The sequence below is a fragment of the Symsagittifera roscoffensis genome, chromosome 9 (genome assembly GCF_963678635.1).
Source record: "Symsagittifera roscoffensis chromosome 9, txSymRosc1.1, whole genome shotgun sequence".
NCBI lineage: Eukaryota > Metazoa > Xenacoelomorpha > Acoela > Convolutidae > Symsagittifera > Symsagittifera roscoffensis.
The window spans coordinates 33,993,145-34,008,923 of record NC_087070.1 but is presented as its reverse complement, the minus strand read 5'-3'; the positions used below and the strand labels follow the sequence as shown (position 1 = coordinate 34,008,923).

General features: G+C 36.6%; 2 protein-coding genes across 2 annotated transcripts; both read left to right on the top strand.

Annotated features, from left to right (window-relative positions):
- The first annotated feature begins 468 nt into the window (after positions 1 to 468).
- Positions 469 to 9,376, top strand: LOC134854356 (uncharacterized). Its single transcript, XM_063870578.1, has 7 exons — positions 469 to 635; positions 778 to 1,029; positions 5,049 to 5,360; positions 5,537 to 5,833; positions 6,078 to 6,200; positions 8,099 to 8,281; positions 8,585 to 9,376. Exons 1-7 carry the CDS (start codon positions 471 to 473, stop codon positions 9,161 to 9,163), a joined length of 1,911 nt encoding a protein of 636 aa, XP_063726648.1. The 5' UTR covers positions 469 to 470; the 3' UTR covers positions 9,164 to 9,376.
- An 832-nt stretch (positions 9,377 to 10,208) lies between these two features.
- Positions 10,209 to 13,376, top strand: LOC134854353 (small ribosomal subunit protein eS7-like). The gene is made up of 3 exons (XM_063870573.1): positions 10,209 to 10,525; positions 12,503 to 12,648; positions 13,238 to 13,376. Exons 1-3 carry the CDS (start codon positions 10,240 to 10,242, stop codon positions 13,346 to 13,348), a joined length of 543 nt encoding a protein of 180 aa, XP_063726643.1. The 5' UTR covers positions 10,209 to 10,239; the 3' UTR covers positions 13,349 to 13,376.
- The last annotated feature ends 2,403 nt before the right edge of the window (positions 13,377 to 15,779 follow it).

Here is a 15,779-nt window from a genome sequence, read left to right as displayed (position 1 = left end):
GAAAATCGTGCATGACAGGTTCCATTCGAAATTTTGAAAAATTAAATTTCACTCCAAAATCAAGTGTTTCTTGCTTCTCTCAAGGTCAAACTTCCAAATATGACCGACTGGCACAGGGGGTATATTGGTAGTTGCCTTTAAGCTGTAACTCGATTTAGTAGTCCCATGTGGTGAGCGAACCGATTTGGCTGCGACAGACAAAATACAAGAGGTAGTGTCCCTGACCCTTGAGCCAATGGTTAAAGGGCCTATTTTTCTTAACCACATATGTGACAAAAGCGGACGACTGTTACAGTCGTCCTATTAGAGAACCCGGTGCGACACCGCTTGAGAAGTGAACGAGAAGAGTAATGAGTGGAAAGAGAAAAGAAGGACAAATAGTCACCAAATGCAATAACTTCTTGACCAGTAAATGGACTGAGCTGATAATTTAAGTGTGTAAGAATGAATTACTGTTGGTTTTAGATGCAATGAGCGCAGCAATCCGCTCTTTTCGGAGTTCTTCGGCCGCAGCGTTGAGAAGTCGTTGGCGTGAAACTGGTTCTATTGTTAACAAGACAGCTTTGCAGGCAACCCTTGACAACGATAATCACGATGAAAGGAGCCGATTTTGGAAGGATGTTGTTAATTCAGAGGTACATTTAACTTGTTCATTTGATGAAACAATTATACCCTAACGTTTTTTGTTGACTGAGTAATCAAATTATGCAAAAGCTGTAAATTTATTTATCTTAAGATACAGAAATCATCAATTTAAGGAATACTGTTTTTTTTAAGCTAATGATACCTGAATACAATATTTCTGTGGCAGAAGAAAGAGAGATGGCTTTGAAGAGATTGAAGTTCTTCTGTGATAACAATTACATATCAGTATTCGATTTCCATAAAAACCCTCTGAAGGTGTTTATGGCGCATGAGTTAGCATCAGCCATTGACTCCTCAATGGCGACGAAGATGACAGTACAATTCAACCTTTTCGGGGGCACATTGCTAAAGCTAGGAACGGGGCGACATCAACAAGTAATCAAGGTTAGTTCAGTTATGTTGTTTTTGTTGGGCTCTTTTGTAGTCTCGCAAATTATCGAAATGCAAATATATGGTAAGAGTTAGAGCAAATATATGGTTGGGCTGAAAGTAAAGCGGTTGCCTTTGCACCCTAAGGTCTTGGGTTCGAGTTCCAGCCGGGCCGTCTTTTTTCTCAGTTTGTTTGAAAATGAAGAAAAAAATTCTGGGGAAAAATTGAATTGACAGATTTTCGTTTGTCTGCTTATTTTGTTGGCTTAATATCCAAGGCCTGGAATGTTTGTTCTAAATTAACCAATTATAATATAGTAAACAGTCGCCCTGTTGTTGTTAATTGAGTAACTGGGATTTTGAAATTGTTTGTTTTTTATTCAAATTTTTCATTGTTTCGCCTCATAATTTGATTGCTTGTTACCCTTGCGATAAGCAAGGCTATTAAAACCGGGTTCTAGACTTTTCCCTTTTAAATAAAACTTTCTCTTTGAAATAAAACTTTTCTGCTAGAATTGTTTTTGCAAATAAATTTTTTTCGGATGCATGGTTTCTGATTTTTTTTTGTTCTAATGTGCATGAAACTAGGTTTAGTTTTAATTAGTTAGGTGTATTTTAGGCTGAAGCAACTTTCTTTGAAATCGATTCTTGTAGATGGTTTAACGTATTGTTTCAATTTGTCAAAATAAATTTCAAAAAACTTAATAATTTCCAGATTTTTTTAAAGCAAATTTGACTCAACTTTGTTGTCTACAAAGGAATGTGGCGTCAAGTTCTGCACGAGATTTAGGCGTGTGGGTCTTTCTGGCTGAAATTGTAGAAAAACTTTTCATGTTTTTTTGTTTACATTTTTGGCGTTTTTTAAGTTTTTTTTGTTGTGATCTAGCTCTACCGTTGCATATAAATTTCAGAACTGATAATTCTTGAGGTGTATTATTTTTTTGAGGTGCAAGTTCTTTTTTGTGGCAATCGTTTTTGCAATATCGTTTGTTTTTCATCTTTGTTTCGTTTTGATCTTATACTATAGCGGGTAGGGCCTTTATCCCTGATTTTTCTTTTTGGATATGCAGATTGTTTGGCTGCTAGATTTAATGAACAGTTTTTGAGTACATTTCGGAATTATCATATCTCAGTTTTTGCCCGAAATGTTTTCTTATCGTTTACATTTACTGCTTATCAGAAAAAAATGGATGGAGATAAGCCCAAATCTTTTGTTTGCTTTGAAGGGAATTGATTTCTATAACTATTGCAGTAAAATTTTTTCTGATTGTTGGGCCTACGATTTCTTCAACAAAATTCATTCATAGTTTTCAATTTTTGTTTAAGACACATGGTTTGGATATTTGCAGCTTTTGCTGTGTATCGAAAGTGGCGCGAAGCTCAGTTTTGCCTGTGTTCAACTTATTTTGTTGTTTGGGAAGCGAAGTTCATTATGATACTGGATGTTTATTCAGTAATGTAGTAGAGTATGTAATACACCGTAACTGGCGGATGACGTGATACGCATATATTGTCATTTTTTGATAATACGAGCTGAGCTGTTTGAATGTTAATTATCGCTACTGACCATCAATTGCAATCAATTCGTGTTCATAATTCTAGATCTGTCTCGAGCGGTTAAGAGTTATCTTGGTGGTTGGCATTTTCCGTCACCCGCCCATACGAGCGCGCGCGAGTTCAATCCACTCCAAACGAGCAACCGCGAGTTTTTAACGTATTGCATTTGACGGATAAAAAACGCGGTTCTGGCAAACGTATCGCTATTTTTTCCTCGGTTTTTTCCATTGTGACTAGCTCGGGAAGTAGAGCAGACGATTTTTTTCCGATTCTTTTTCCATTCACTTCCCTGGGAGAAATCCCACTTTTTTCTGGGAAAAATGGTATTAATCAAGTTAAAACATGAAAATTTTATTTTTGTTTAAAACAACGGTCTGATGGTCTGGAAGATGTGCACAGCAATGCCAGGCGTGGGGTGCCTGGTTCGAGCCCCTGTGGAGACGAAAAAATTTTATCCATTTTTTTCATTTGGTATATAAAGAAAAACTAAAAACGTCATATCTTTTAAAGTAAAAAAGATAAGACATGCGGTCTTCGCTGTGATCGCTTATTTTACCAGCTGAAGGCTGTGAGTACAAGGTTTTGGTGGTGGATAATGATTACAGGAAAATTATTTTTTTTTCCTAGTTTTTCCCATTTGTGCCTTTTTTGGCTCCGTGTCGAAACAGGTCAATGTTGTTGTCTTGTATTTTGTACCAAACGGTCAGTGGATAGGCAGCTACCATAGTGGAAAGGAAAAAATTTTGATTAATAAACTACAGGTTGCAAATGGAGCCTCCGATTGAGGTAAAAAACTAATTTTTTCATTTTAATGCTTTGATCGATTTGAAATTTTTTTTGAAAATCTCGTTTAAAAACAATTTAACTGTTTTTGGGTGCTAGCAATTGGAAATGGCAATTGCCAGGGAGCAGGAAATATCAGGAAAGTCGCTCTTTTTTTAAAAAAAAAGTTTTTTTTTTCATTATTTTTTGAACAATTTTACTTCTTCAAAAAGTTCTTCTAAATGTAATACCTCATTTACTCCCGCAGTTTCCGCAGGGCTGCTGCGGAAACTGCCACAGGCAGCCACATGTACAGTATCCTCCTCTCACACTGTTTGTTGAACAATTTTTTGGCTTCAGTCTTAGTAATAGGCAACATTGCTCAGTGAGTTAGAGCGGTAGCCTCGAGATCCACATGTCTGGGGCTCGAACCCCGTTGTGGGCCGATCATATAAAATCTTTTTTTTTTTCAACAAGAATCAGATCAAAGTCACTGATTATGTGCAAATAGCCGAGAACCTAGGTTGCGCCTCGCGCCCTGACCCTGCTAGGTTTGAAGGATGCTCGTCTTGCTTCTAAGCTTCTGGAATATCGCTTGTCGATCGGCGCATATTAGAGCATGATTGGAATGATTAATTCAGTTGAGTTTATTCGGTTGATTTGCAGCGGTTGATTTTCAGCAACGATAGGCGGTTGCTGTGCAAGCAGCACAGAATGTTACGACCAGAGTCTTAAAAAATACTAAAAGGTTTTTCAAATTATAATCGTTGTTTCTGCGTGGTGTGATAAAAGGATCTGAACGAGAAACTAGAGCTCAGGCATATTCGACAATCAGCTGTTTGGAAAACATTTTTCTAGAAAAATGACTAGAGAAACGAAATACAAAAAGTTTCAATTTTCATTTTTGGCATTTTTCTGAATTATCGACTTTTTAACGAATTTTAACGCTTAAACTAAGCAATTTTAAGCTTTTAAGCTAATAAAATAAACGATTGTAAGCCTGCTCGCTCACTCGAAATTAAACGAACGGGTTTTTCTTGACACTGGGAAAATTAATTGAAAGATTTAGGTCGTTCGAATCACGACTAAAAGGGCTTTGAAATGATATATCACTCAACTCTCTTCAATGATGATTGTGGTAGCTGATTTTGCTTGGAAAACAAAGAAAAAAGCTAAAACACCCGATTACGAAGTTCCTCCCCTTTTTTCAAATGGTCGGCACAATAATTTAAAAGATGATTGGGCTCCAATTTATTATCAAGGTGAATTTATTATCAAAGTGGCAAATATGGAAAGCATGACATCATTCAAGGATGTCACAGTCTGAAAGTTATAAGGATTGAAATTTAGTCGGTCAAATGCATTTTTGTGTTCTTGGCTCAATGAGCGTCTACCCAAGTATTGTCGGCCTCTATTGTAGGAAAGTTTTTAAAGCTTATTTAATGCTGGTGTTTATTTTTCTTGGCGTTTTTTTTTTGAATTTGATTTGCTTCATTTTTTTTGAAAAGAATATGCTTGTTTTTAAAATATTTTCGACAGTTTTTTTCCTCCCATTTTTGTTCGCTTTTTGCAATGATAGGCTTGTTGTGTACCGCAAGTAATGCAAAGCTCCGCTTTGCGTGTGTGTTAAAAAGTAATTGCAGGAAATTATCGAAATGTATGTGGGAAACGGTCTTCCGTTGTTTGGGGTTACTCTAAAGCTGTCTTATGTGCAGGGAATCGACTCATTGAGCGACATCGGTTGTTTCGGACTGACTGAATTAGGATATGGTAACAATGCAGTAGAAATGGAGACAACAGCGACATACAACCAGGGACCTGGAACAATAACTGTAAATACTCCTTCTACCATGGCTCAGAAGTACTGGATCACTAATGGAGCTGTACATGCGCATCATTGTGTAGTGTTTGCCCAGTTGGTTGTCGATGGTGTCAATCAGGGAATACATGCCGTATTAGTTCCCATCAGGGACAAACAGTTGAACCCAATTCCAGGAGTCACAATTGAGGATATGGGTCACAAAATGGCAAGTTGAACTTAGAAGAACAAATCCCTCAAAACTTCATTTCGAAAAAAAATTGAAAAAATTATTTTCATTCAACCATTTGTAGATTTCGGAGTGGTTGGTTACACTGAAGCTACTAACATGGTCAGATTTTCGAGATTATCAGTATTGTTCCAATAATAGAGAACTCGTTGCAGGGCATGAACGGAGTTGACAATGCGAAGCTGACATTCCAAAATGTGGAAGTAGCTCAAGAGAACCTATTGAACAAGTATTCGGATATTTCTGCAGAAGGAGTTTTCTCAAGCGAGATTTCGAACGGCAGGAAAAGGTTTCTAACTGTGGCTGACCAATTGTTGTCTGGACGGCTGTGCATTGCATCTGGATCCATGATGGGATCAAAGGTGTCGCTGGCTATTGCTGTCAAGTATGCTGCAACGCGACTGGCCGTAGGAGCAACTGGAAAATCAGATGAACCAATTCTCTCATACCAGGTATGAAGTTTTTCAGTTCTGAAAATGTAGATGCATTTCTGTCTGCTCCTCAGCTACTATTAGTAGTATATAAATAAAATGGGTCCATGAATATTATGAGAATTAGAGAGTACTGCTTTTGTTCTTAATTATCGGCAAATGTACTCCATTTGCACTGTTTTTGTTCTCAGTGATTCCAAAGTACGCTAGACTTATGATGCTGTTTCATTTTTACTCTGTCAAGTTGAAGTTATGTCGGTTTTAGCTGCAGCAGAATGCGATTACCCCACTGGTGGCGAGAACAGTGGCTCTCAATATTGGACTGAATGCTGCGAAGAGCAACTGGTCCAATCAGTCGCTCTCAGGGGACTCCTCAAAGCACGCAGAGGTAAGCATCGCCTAATTTCATTTATCTACTTCATTACAAGTGTACCAATTCTCCATGCATATCAACTACATACTTCGGTTTGATTTGAAGGACTCGATAGCACTGGAAAACGAAAGTTGAAAGAACCAGCAACTAAAAAAGTAGCGAGTTAAACGTTAGTGTAATGCTGTTCTGCGAATAGAAAAGAAAGAAGCCATTTCAAGTGATAAAACAAAACAGAAGGCAGGAAATTGCATCATCAAAACGAAGTCTTTTGGTCCTAGACATACGAAATATTGGATAATTAAAAATGAAAACTGCTGGAAAGAGTAAGTTCGTTTTTATTGATATCGTAGGCTTTGCAAATGTAGTTTAAACATCAGTTATTAGTAGCCAAAGGTGTTCAAATAGTAGTAAAAACCAATGTTAAACTTTTTTTATTTGTTACTCTCTTTACCCTTGCGATAGGCAAGGCTATTGCAATCATGTGCTTGACTTTTCCCGTAAATAATTTTGTTCACAAGATCCATTGCATCTCTTGGACTCCTGCATTTTCTGACAGACTCAATTTCTTGAAAGCATGGGTTTTGTTCCAACTTATAAATTTTTTAAAACTATATCTGAAAGCTCACTATTTAGTAAGTTTTTTTCCATTTTTTCTCGGTGTTTTTTTTATCTTTAAAGAGTTTCAGTTTGTTTATACACAAGTAAAGCTTGTGTGATATTACGAACTCACTTTATTCCAGCCCAAGTCGCAAATGTTAGTGCTCTTTTTGAAAGTGCTCTTTTTTTGCAGTATATGCATAAGATCAATAACCAGCGATCAAGTACAGCAAATGCTATATTAACACACACTATTGTATTACTTTTCAGTTTTTCCCAGAAGCGTTATCGGTCATATTTTTGCTTGTGTATGCGAGAAGGGCAACTTCGCCTCTGTGAGTTATATTGGCTTATTCAATTTATGTTGGGTAATTTTGTAGGAAAATTATATCCGTATGCGATTAATTATGACAACAGTTTTGTTTTCGGCTCAAGAGGTTTCGATATAAAGTTTGGTGCCGCTCGGTAAATGATTAGCTAGGTTTAAATGATTTTAAAACCTAACTCACAAATAAATGTGTTCCCTTGTTTGGAAGTTTCTTTTCAGCATTGGAATTTGCATTGCATTTGTTTTCTGTTTTATTTGTGGCTAGTGTTTTGTGCCTATTAAGCTTCCCTGGCTGAGTGGTTAGTGTGTGAGACTCTTAATCTGTAGGCCGCAATTTTGAATCTCAGAGGTAGCCGAGTTTTTTCTAATTCGGGGCTTACTTCTAATTTTTATTATTGCACTGTATAAAGGGGCTTTTTGTCGTGTTCTCGCAAGTGTTTGCGAAGCGAAGCTTCGCCTCTGTTATATGAACTTTATCCGATACAAACACGAAATTTTTGTAGGTGTAGTTTTTTTAAAAAAAACTCTCAATTTATTTTTTTAAGTAATCTTTTCAACTTAATTTTTTCAGATTTTTTTTACTTCTGTTTTTTCCCATTCACTATCTTGTTGCGCAATCTTTATTTTACATCGCTCTGCTTTGCCTCTATGTTTAGGTTCTCCTTGTTGTGCTTAAGTCTTGATGATGCTTGTCAATTTACCTCGTTTTTTTTCAGCTGTATAGAAAGTCAGATTAACACCATTTATCTACGAAAGAGGACCAGCATACGAGCTGTTCAGCTCTCTATTGAGCATTGCTGTTGTACCCTTTTCTTTAAATCTACATGGATTTTTTTTTGTAATTTCTCTCGGCTGGGTATGTTGTCTTATTCGCAAGCAACGAGCACGGGTAATGGTGAGACTTGAACCACCGACCGTTTGACTGAGATGTGAAGACCTCAGCCACTTGGCCCTTGCTCTTGTAAATTAAAAAGATGATTGTGTGCAGATAGTGATGGAGTGCTGTGTGATGAAACCACTGGTCACTTGGAATCTGGAGGAGGTGGCCTCTGTGTCTCGCGAGAGGTGTGGGGGCCAGGGATATCTCTCCTGCAACCGATTCGGAGTCGCCATCGCATCTGCACACGCAGGAATGACGGCCGAAGGAGACAACGCAGTCCTTATGCAGAAGGTAAAAGTGACAAGAACAATAAATTCACGGCCCAAAACATTGAAAAACTTTGTAATAAATCAAGCGCTTCAGGTTAGAGTCGTCGTCTAAATCATTCGAAGAAGTTTCAATAGGCAGAAGCGCTGATTTGCTTTTAAATTGAGAAGAGCGAAAGAAGCTATAAAAAATGATTCGATGTCTAAATAGCATAACATAATTGCGTGTATAACAAAAAAAACTTTAAAACATGCACTTGGCTACGGTACTGAACCATCGAAGTTAGTTGATAGAGGATTAACATAATTATGTTACTGTTTTGTTCAGGTAGCAAAAGAGCGTCTATCTGAGTTCGCGAGAAACATGCGACCTCCCACAGCTCCCGAATGTACCTCAGACATCACAGCGACATCCTACCTCACATTTTTACTTCAGCAGCGAGAGTTCCTTCTTAACATGCAATTGGGCCAAGCTATGCAAAGTGTGTTCGGTGATAGGCAAGCTATGTTTAACACATGGATGTACAAGAGCTCGGATACGATTCAAAGCGCAGCTGTTGCTTACGGAGAACGAATTGTAGCTGAATGGTGTTTAGATACACTGCATAATAAAACAGAGAAAGATAATAAAGAAGTCATGGAGAAAATAATTTCCCTGTATTTGGTTCACTGCGTGAACATAAATCTCGACTTTTTCTTGATCAACAAGCTGCTTACAGTCGAACAGGGAGCTATGATGAAGAGTTCTCAAAGTGAATTAGTGAAATGGATTTCGCCTCATTTGATGGATATTGTTGACAGTTTCGGAATCCCCGACCAGTTGTTGTTTGCCCCAATTGCAAATGAGTGGGAGACTTTTAACGCTGGTGACAACCAGGGAGAAATCCACGGAAACTCTTATTTCTGAGTAACTTGTAAATATTGCAAGTGATATGTTTTTTAAATGCAATATTTCAACATGTGGCATTTCATAGATTTCATGAGCTGTTGATAAAATGAGAGTAGTCTTGTATATAGTAAATACTCAGTTTAACAGTAAATTAAGAAAAATTTAAGAAAAAACAATCACGAGGTGTAAAACACCTTACGTTATTGGTTTATAATAGTGCTGATTTAAATTAATCGGACAAAACGAGCTAAACTTGAAATTTAAAATGCGTTTTTCTCAAATTGGGTTGAGTTTAGGTGAAAACTTATGAAGATAAAACTTGCTTACAATTTTAGCAGAATTAATATGGTGTAATTTGTTTTGCGAAATTCAGGCCCAAAATTTTACCACAAAAATGGGTCATTTTGGCTTTTCTTAGTTAATCAAAAATTACGCCAAAAATACCCAGTCGGTCACAGACATAAGTATATTAAAGTGAGCCCCTTACGTAGCCCAACAAACTTTAAGAAGGGTATATTCTCCAAAACATTGTATAAGTTGATTTATTTTGTTTGATAAACAAAAAAGATCGTTTTTACTATATAAAATATTAACTTTTATTTAAAAACAGTTTTTAAACGGTTTGCAAATTTTTTTGGAGAGTCTACCTTTCTTAAAGTTTGTTGGGCTACGTAGGAAGCTCACTTTGATATGATTATGTCTGCAATCGACTGGGTATTTTTGGCGTAATTTTTTATTAACTAAGAAAAGCCAAATGACCCATTTTCGTGGTAAAATTTTGGGCCCGAATTTCGCAAAACATTACACCATATTAATTCTGCTAAAATTGTAAGCAAATTTTATTCTCATAAGTTTTCACCTAAACTCAACCCAGTTTGAGGAAAACGCGTTTTAAATTTCAAGTTTATCGCGTTTTGTCCGGTTAATTTAAATCAGCACTGTAGTCGCATTTACGAAATGAATGTTATGGCTCCCAATTTAGTCATTGATAGGCCTGACTCTATTCGAAGTAAGAATACTGCTATACATTTTTGCTTCAATATACTAATTCGTTCTTGATTTCAGATCAAGTTTGAGTCGCTCAGAACAACAAAATGACTTCGATGTTGAAAAAGAAAACCGACCCGACCGCGTTCGAGCTCGAAATTGCCAAAATCTTTGAGAAGACGGAACTTGGTCTAGGTGCATTGTACTTCAACTCGGCTAAGGAAATCGAACTAGCAGAGGGCAAAAAGGTTGTAGTAATATATTTCCCCATGCCCTTGATTGACGACTGGAGGAAAGTACTGACCAAAGTTGTGAACGAGTTGGAAAAGAAGCTTCAAGGTCGGTCGGTGTTCTTTGTGGGAAACAGGACTATTCTAAAGAAGGAAAAGCGAGGCAAGTAGTTCAACATCTAATGCATTGTATAGAATTCAAAACCCGACTTGAGCCTGTTTTTTAACCCGCGTTTTTATTACGTTTTTACACAAGTAAAGCTTGTGGTATAGTATGAACTCTTTTTTTCCTGCCTAAGTCGACAAAATGTGTTAATTTAGATCAATAACCATCTATTAAGTACAGCCAATGCTAAGGATATTATCACAGACTTGTGTATTACTAGTAGCACTTTAGCTTCAAGGTATCATGGATATGTAGCGTAGAGGTAGGGAAGGAGACTCGCAACAAAACAAGAGGGTTCGAACCTGGGCAGAGTCGGATGTTTTAAATGAACTTTTTCGCATGATAGCTAAAATGCGATCGCTCTATAAATTGAGGCATGTTAGTTGGTAAATTTCTTTTTTTTTTTCAAATTGACAGTACCGTTAATGTGTCATAATTGGCGTGCGTCACTGAGCAACTATGTAGACTCATAATTGGCGTGCGTCTCTTAAGAAATTTTGTAGACTTGAAGTTTTACTGGTTCAGTTTTTCCCAGAAGCGTTATCGGTCATATTTTTGGTTGTGTATGCGAATTGCCACTTCGCCTCTGTGTTTAAATGCTTATTTCATTTGCGAGAACAAGTGACCTATAATCGGTAAGAAGGCTTTTTTCCCGTGATTTTTTTTTATACTTTCTGCTGCTCAATTGCTGCTGCTCAGACATACTAAGTTTCCTGAAAAATCTAATAAAACTACTTCTTAGTTCTTTTGAGGTAGTAATTAATTGTAATTAAGTTTTAAAATATATTTATTAAACAAATGTTGATTTTTTCGGATTTTAGATTTTTGTCGGCTGTTTTTTTTCACATGCAATTTGTATTATCTGGTTTGTTTTTCAAGCATATTCTTTGCATAGCTTAGGTTTTATGATTCAAATGGTCTTTTCTAATTTGATAAAAACATGTATTATGAAAATGGACGGGATTTAATGTTTATTTTTTTTTTGAGACTGGATATATATATTTTTACTTTTCACCAAAACTTTGCTGTTCTCTTAAACTATTTTTGCGATTTGCAAAAAGTGGTAGCAATGGAAATAAGGCTCAGCCGAATCTGATAAGATATGAAGTGTTTAATGGAGGCATGAGGAGGTTGTGGGAAGCCAAGCCTCTGTGCATTCTGCTTATGCACTGAGGCTTACCAAAAACCCATGCCTCCTTTGAGCCCCTTTATGAAACAAACGAGGCATGAGCTACAATTTGAATGAGCCTACTAAATTCACAATCACTTACTCTATTAGAAACAACTAAGCTTTTGTGTGAAGTGAAGCAACAACCAATTTCACAATTTAAAATTGTTTCGTACTTTTTAAATTTACCAGCTCTCATTTCGAATAATTTTTTCCGTTAAACGGGTTCAGCTTAGCTTATATCGGCTTAGTCAAGTTATCTTGCGTAGTTTCACAGGTGGATGGATTGTAAACATTTTGATTTAAAAATTTTATTGCATGAAACTTTTTTATGACTAATTTCCTTTTCGGCTCGAGGATCGACCCAAATTTAACGCCCTAGTTTTCGCTCGGTCATTGATTCTCAATGCTTGCTAAGTCTGTTTGTGAGCGTCACACGAGACAAACGTATCAAGTTTTGTAGATATCGTCTTTTCGATTTAATTTCTAGTAATTTTTTCAGCTTAATAAAAAAAATTACTTCCTGTAATGCAATATTTTAATTGTATGGCAAGTGTTGCGAAGCTCCCTCTCGCCTCTGATTTACTGAATCTGAAGTTCAATGATAAGCGTTCAGTGATATAGGTCCGGATTTAGCTCGTGACATGATCTCAATTTTTGTTGATTGATGTTAAAACTTTTTTTACTGCCCATTTGATTTTGAGTAAGTGGCGATCGGACAAAACACTCTCATCGAAATAAATCAATCATACTTGCTTTGAAATTGACTTTTGTTGATTTATTCAGGTTTGAGCTTATTGTTTCAGGTATGTTCAAGCCCAAAGGTCTGCAGAAGAGACCGAGGAACCGCACTCTGTTCGCAGTTTACGATGAGATCCTTGCCGACCTCGTCCGTCCAGCACTGATTGTTGGAAAGAGGACAAACTACACTCCTGCCGGAACCTACATCAAGGTAGAATAAGTCTTTCATTCTTCTCTTCATAAACAACTGCACTTTTCTTTGTTCCTTTTCAAAGTAAAAGGTCTACATTTATAAAAGTTTATAATAGTTAGTCTAAAAGGGTTGTCAATTCAAATAAACCCTGTAACATTAACGGTTTTGTCTTTTTTATGATATGGTCCATTTCGTCTATTTTATTCAAAATCCTTGTCTTTGCATAGTTGCACTCTTCGTATTAGTTCAATACTGCCTTCGTATATTCATTTGATTGATGAGTTTTTAATTGAATAAATTGTATTCATTTGTAAAAGTAGATAAATTCTGTTTAAGACTCAATGAACGTAGTGAAAACTCTTTTATAGCTCGATAGTTTTTCCAGGTATTTTTCCTGTTGTTTTTTTTTTCAAGAAAAAGTCTTAAAATTTGTTCAGCAGGCTCAAATTTATTTTCTCGCGATTTGACTTTGGATTTTTTAAGTTCAGTTCATTTCCTTTGTTGCTAAAAGGAAGGCAAAGCAACTATCAAACAGCAGAAGTGTAAAGGTCACGAAAAACGTGATCGACTTCTAGCTTCGAGAGTGGATTTCTGATTTTTTTTGCAGGTGTTCGTGAGCAAGCAGCACCAGAATGCACTGGAGAGCAAAGTGGAGACCATCTCGGCACTCTACAAGAAGCTCACCAACCGCACTGTGTACTTTTCATTCGATAACTAGAATTCAAGTTGACGAATGATCGATCCAATTCTCTTTTCACTCTTCAGTTTATGAGAGACAAATTGTAGCTTGTGGGTTTGTGAGAGACAAATAGGATCCTAAATAGCTGAGTTCCTGAGATATAAATAAGACCTTACCAGGTTGTGTTAAAGAGGTTATGTTCATGACCCTATTGTAACAGAGGAGTACCTGGGAACTATTCTGTTTCAATCTTTAAATAGTTGCTTCTGAGATTATTTTTTTAGGGGGGGGGGTGGATTTTCTTATATAATTCCCTTAATAGTTCTGCGCCCTTGGCAGATTTTTGAGGCGATTGGCGACAAAAGCTTATTTATACAATTTTTGTTTGCACATGGGCGTAGTGTCATAATACGAAGTTCACTTTTTCCTGCCCAAGTCACAAATGAAATTGCTCGTTCATTTAGTGGCACTTTTGCAGCTATAGCATTAGATCTGGTTCACTTTTATTGCATTTTACATTTCGTATGTTTTTTTTGTTAGCTGCGCAACAAAAATGAAAATGGTGCGAGAAATGTACTGATCGGCGGAGTGTACTAAATTGCTGCTCCGAAGTCTAAAATGCCGCTGACTGTAGTGCAAAATGCAATGACAACTGCAAAATGTAAAAAGTCGCTGTGCACAATTTTTAGAGCAAATTCGAATTTTAAAAGTTTGAACATAAATATTTTTTAATGTTTCCTCTGGCTAAAATATCGTAGCGTTTTTATTACGTATTTTTCACCTTTCGCCTGTCTTTTCCGCTGTCTTTTAGGTTGTTTTTTTACTGGCCATTTTTTGAAAAAAGGTCGAATGTGCCCAATTTTCTATCACTATCGGATAAGAATATGCCTCGTTCACAAGCGTTCGTTCACATCTCAGCAGACGACGAAACAATTTGGAAACACAGAAACTTTCTATTTAGTTTTTTTTTTTGCAATTGTGGTTGGAAACTGTTGTGTAATTTGTACAGCAAACGGCTATCTAGTGCTTGATATTTTGTGAAGTGTTGGGAGTTTGGCATTTCGAAGAATCGATAGACAACTCAGTATCAATTTTTTGGCTAAATAACACTGGTTTTCTCAGCCTACTTACCTTTTGTGATGTAGGTGTCAACTGTCTTAGGAACAGCAGTGCATATGTGCTGAATGATGTCTGAAAAAGTTTTGCAAAGAAAGTGGAAAAGAAAATTTTGCAAAGACTTGAAAACGATTTTTTCTCAAGCTTTTTCCGGTAAACCAAAGTTCGAGTTTGTATTTACAGATAATTGCCAAATCTTGTAAACAAGCTTGTGTATATATTTTTTGTATCTATGCTCAAATAGGGTTGGTTTTATTACACTTGCTTTAGTACGAACCTTCTTTTTTTCAACCTAAGTTGCAAATATTGGTGCGGCACTTTCATGGTGCAGCACCCCAATAATGGTGGGGCACCTTAACAGCTTTTTGATAGTATGTGCTTTGAGGTTCGAATAGTAGTATGAAAACACAGTTGATGCATTTTTAATTCGTCAAATGAATCGAAAAAAGCGATTTGTTTCAAACAACATAACAATAATGAAAACTCAATTTCAGAAATTTTCCAACTCAATATATCTCACAATTTTTTGAAATGCATAGTTTATACATAATGTGGCTTTGTGCTTTGCAATTTTTACCTGCAAAAATAGTGTGGATGCCTTCAGTTTGTTATCATCAAAATTGTTACATGCAAAATTGAGTCTATTAGTATTTGGTTCCAATTTTACTGAATCGCATTGGGAAGATATTAAAATATGTAGCTGCTTTGTTCGTGACTAGTGTTTGTCGATTGTTAAGCTTGCGTGGATAGTGTTGATAGTGCATGAGACTCAAAATCTCTCGATTGCAGTAGGTAGCAGATTCGAATCCTACATGTAACCGAGTTTTTGCGAATTCGAGGCATCCTTCTACTTTTTCGTATTTCACTTGATGGAACTTCTTTTTGGTCGTGTTCTTGAAAGTGTTTGCGAAGCACAGCTTCGCCTCTGTGTTACACTTGCGAAGCGAGTGTATTAGTACGATTTTTTTTCAACCAAGTCGCAAATAAAAATGCTATTTTTGGTGGCAATTTTGAATCGATAGGCTGCGGTAGCAGTACAATGCCATATGTGCTTTAACATTTGATAGGTAAAAAATTATAGGCACAATTTGATTGGCACAATATGTTGCATGCAAAATTGTATCTTTTTGTATTCGGTGCTCCTTTTGCGGTATCGAATTTGCAATTTAGTAGCTAATGTAGATTGAGAATTAATGGCTAGTTTTTGGGGAATTCAAGCATCCCTGGTTAAGTGGTTATGCGTGAGACTAAACGTTGCATGGTCGCAGATTCTACACAAAGCCGAGTTTTTACTAATTCGAGGCTTTTTCCACTTTTTCTTTTTTCACTTGATAGAGCTGCTTTTTGGTCGTGT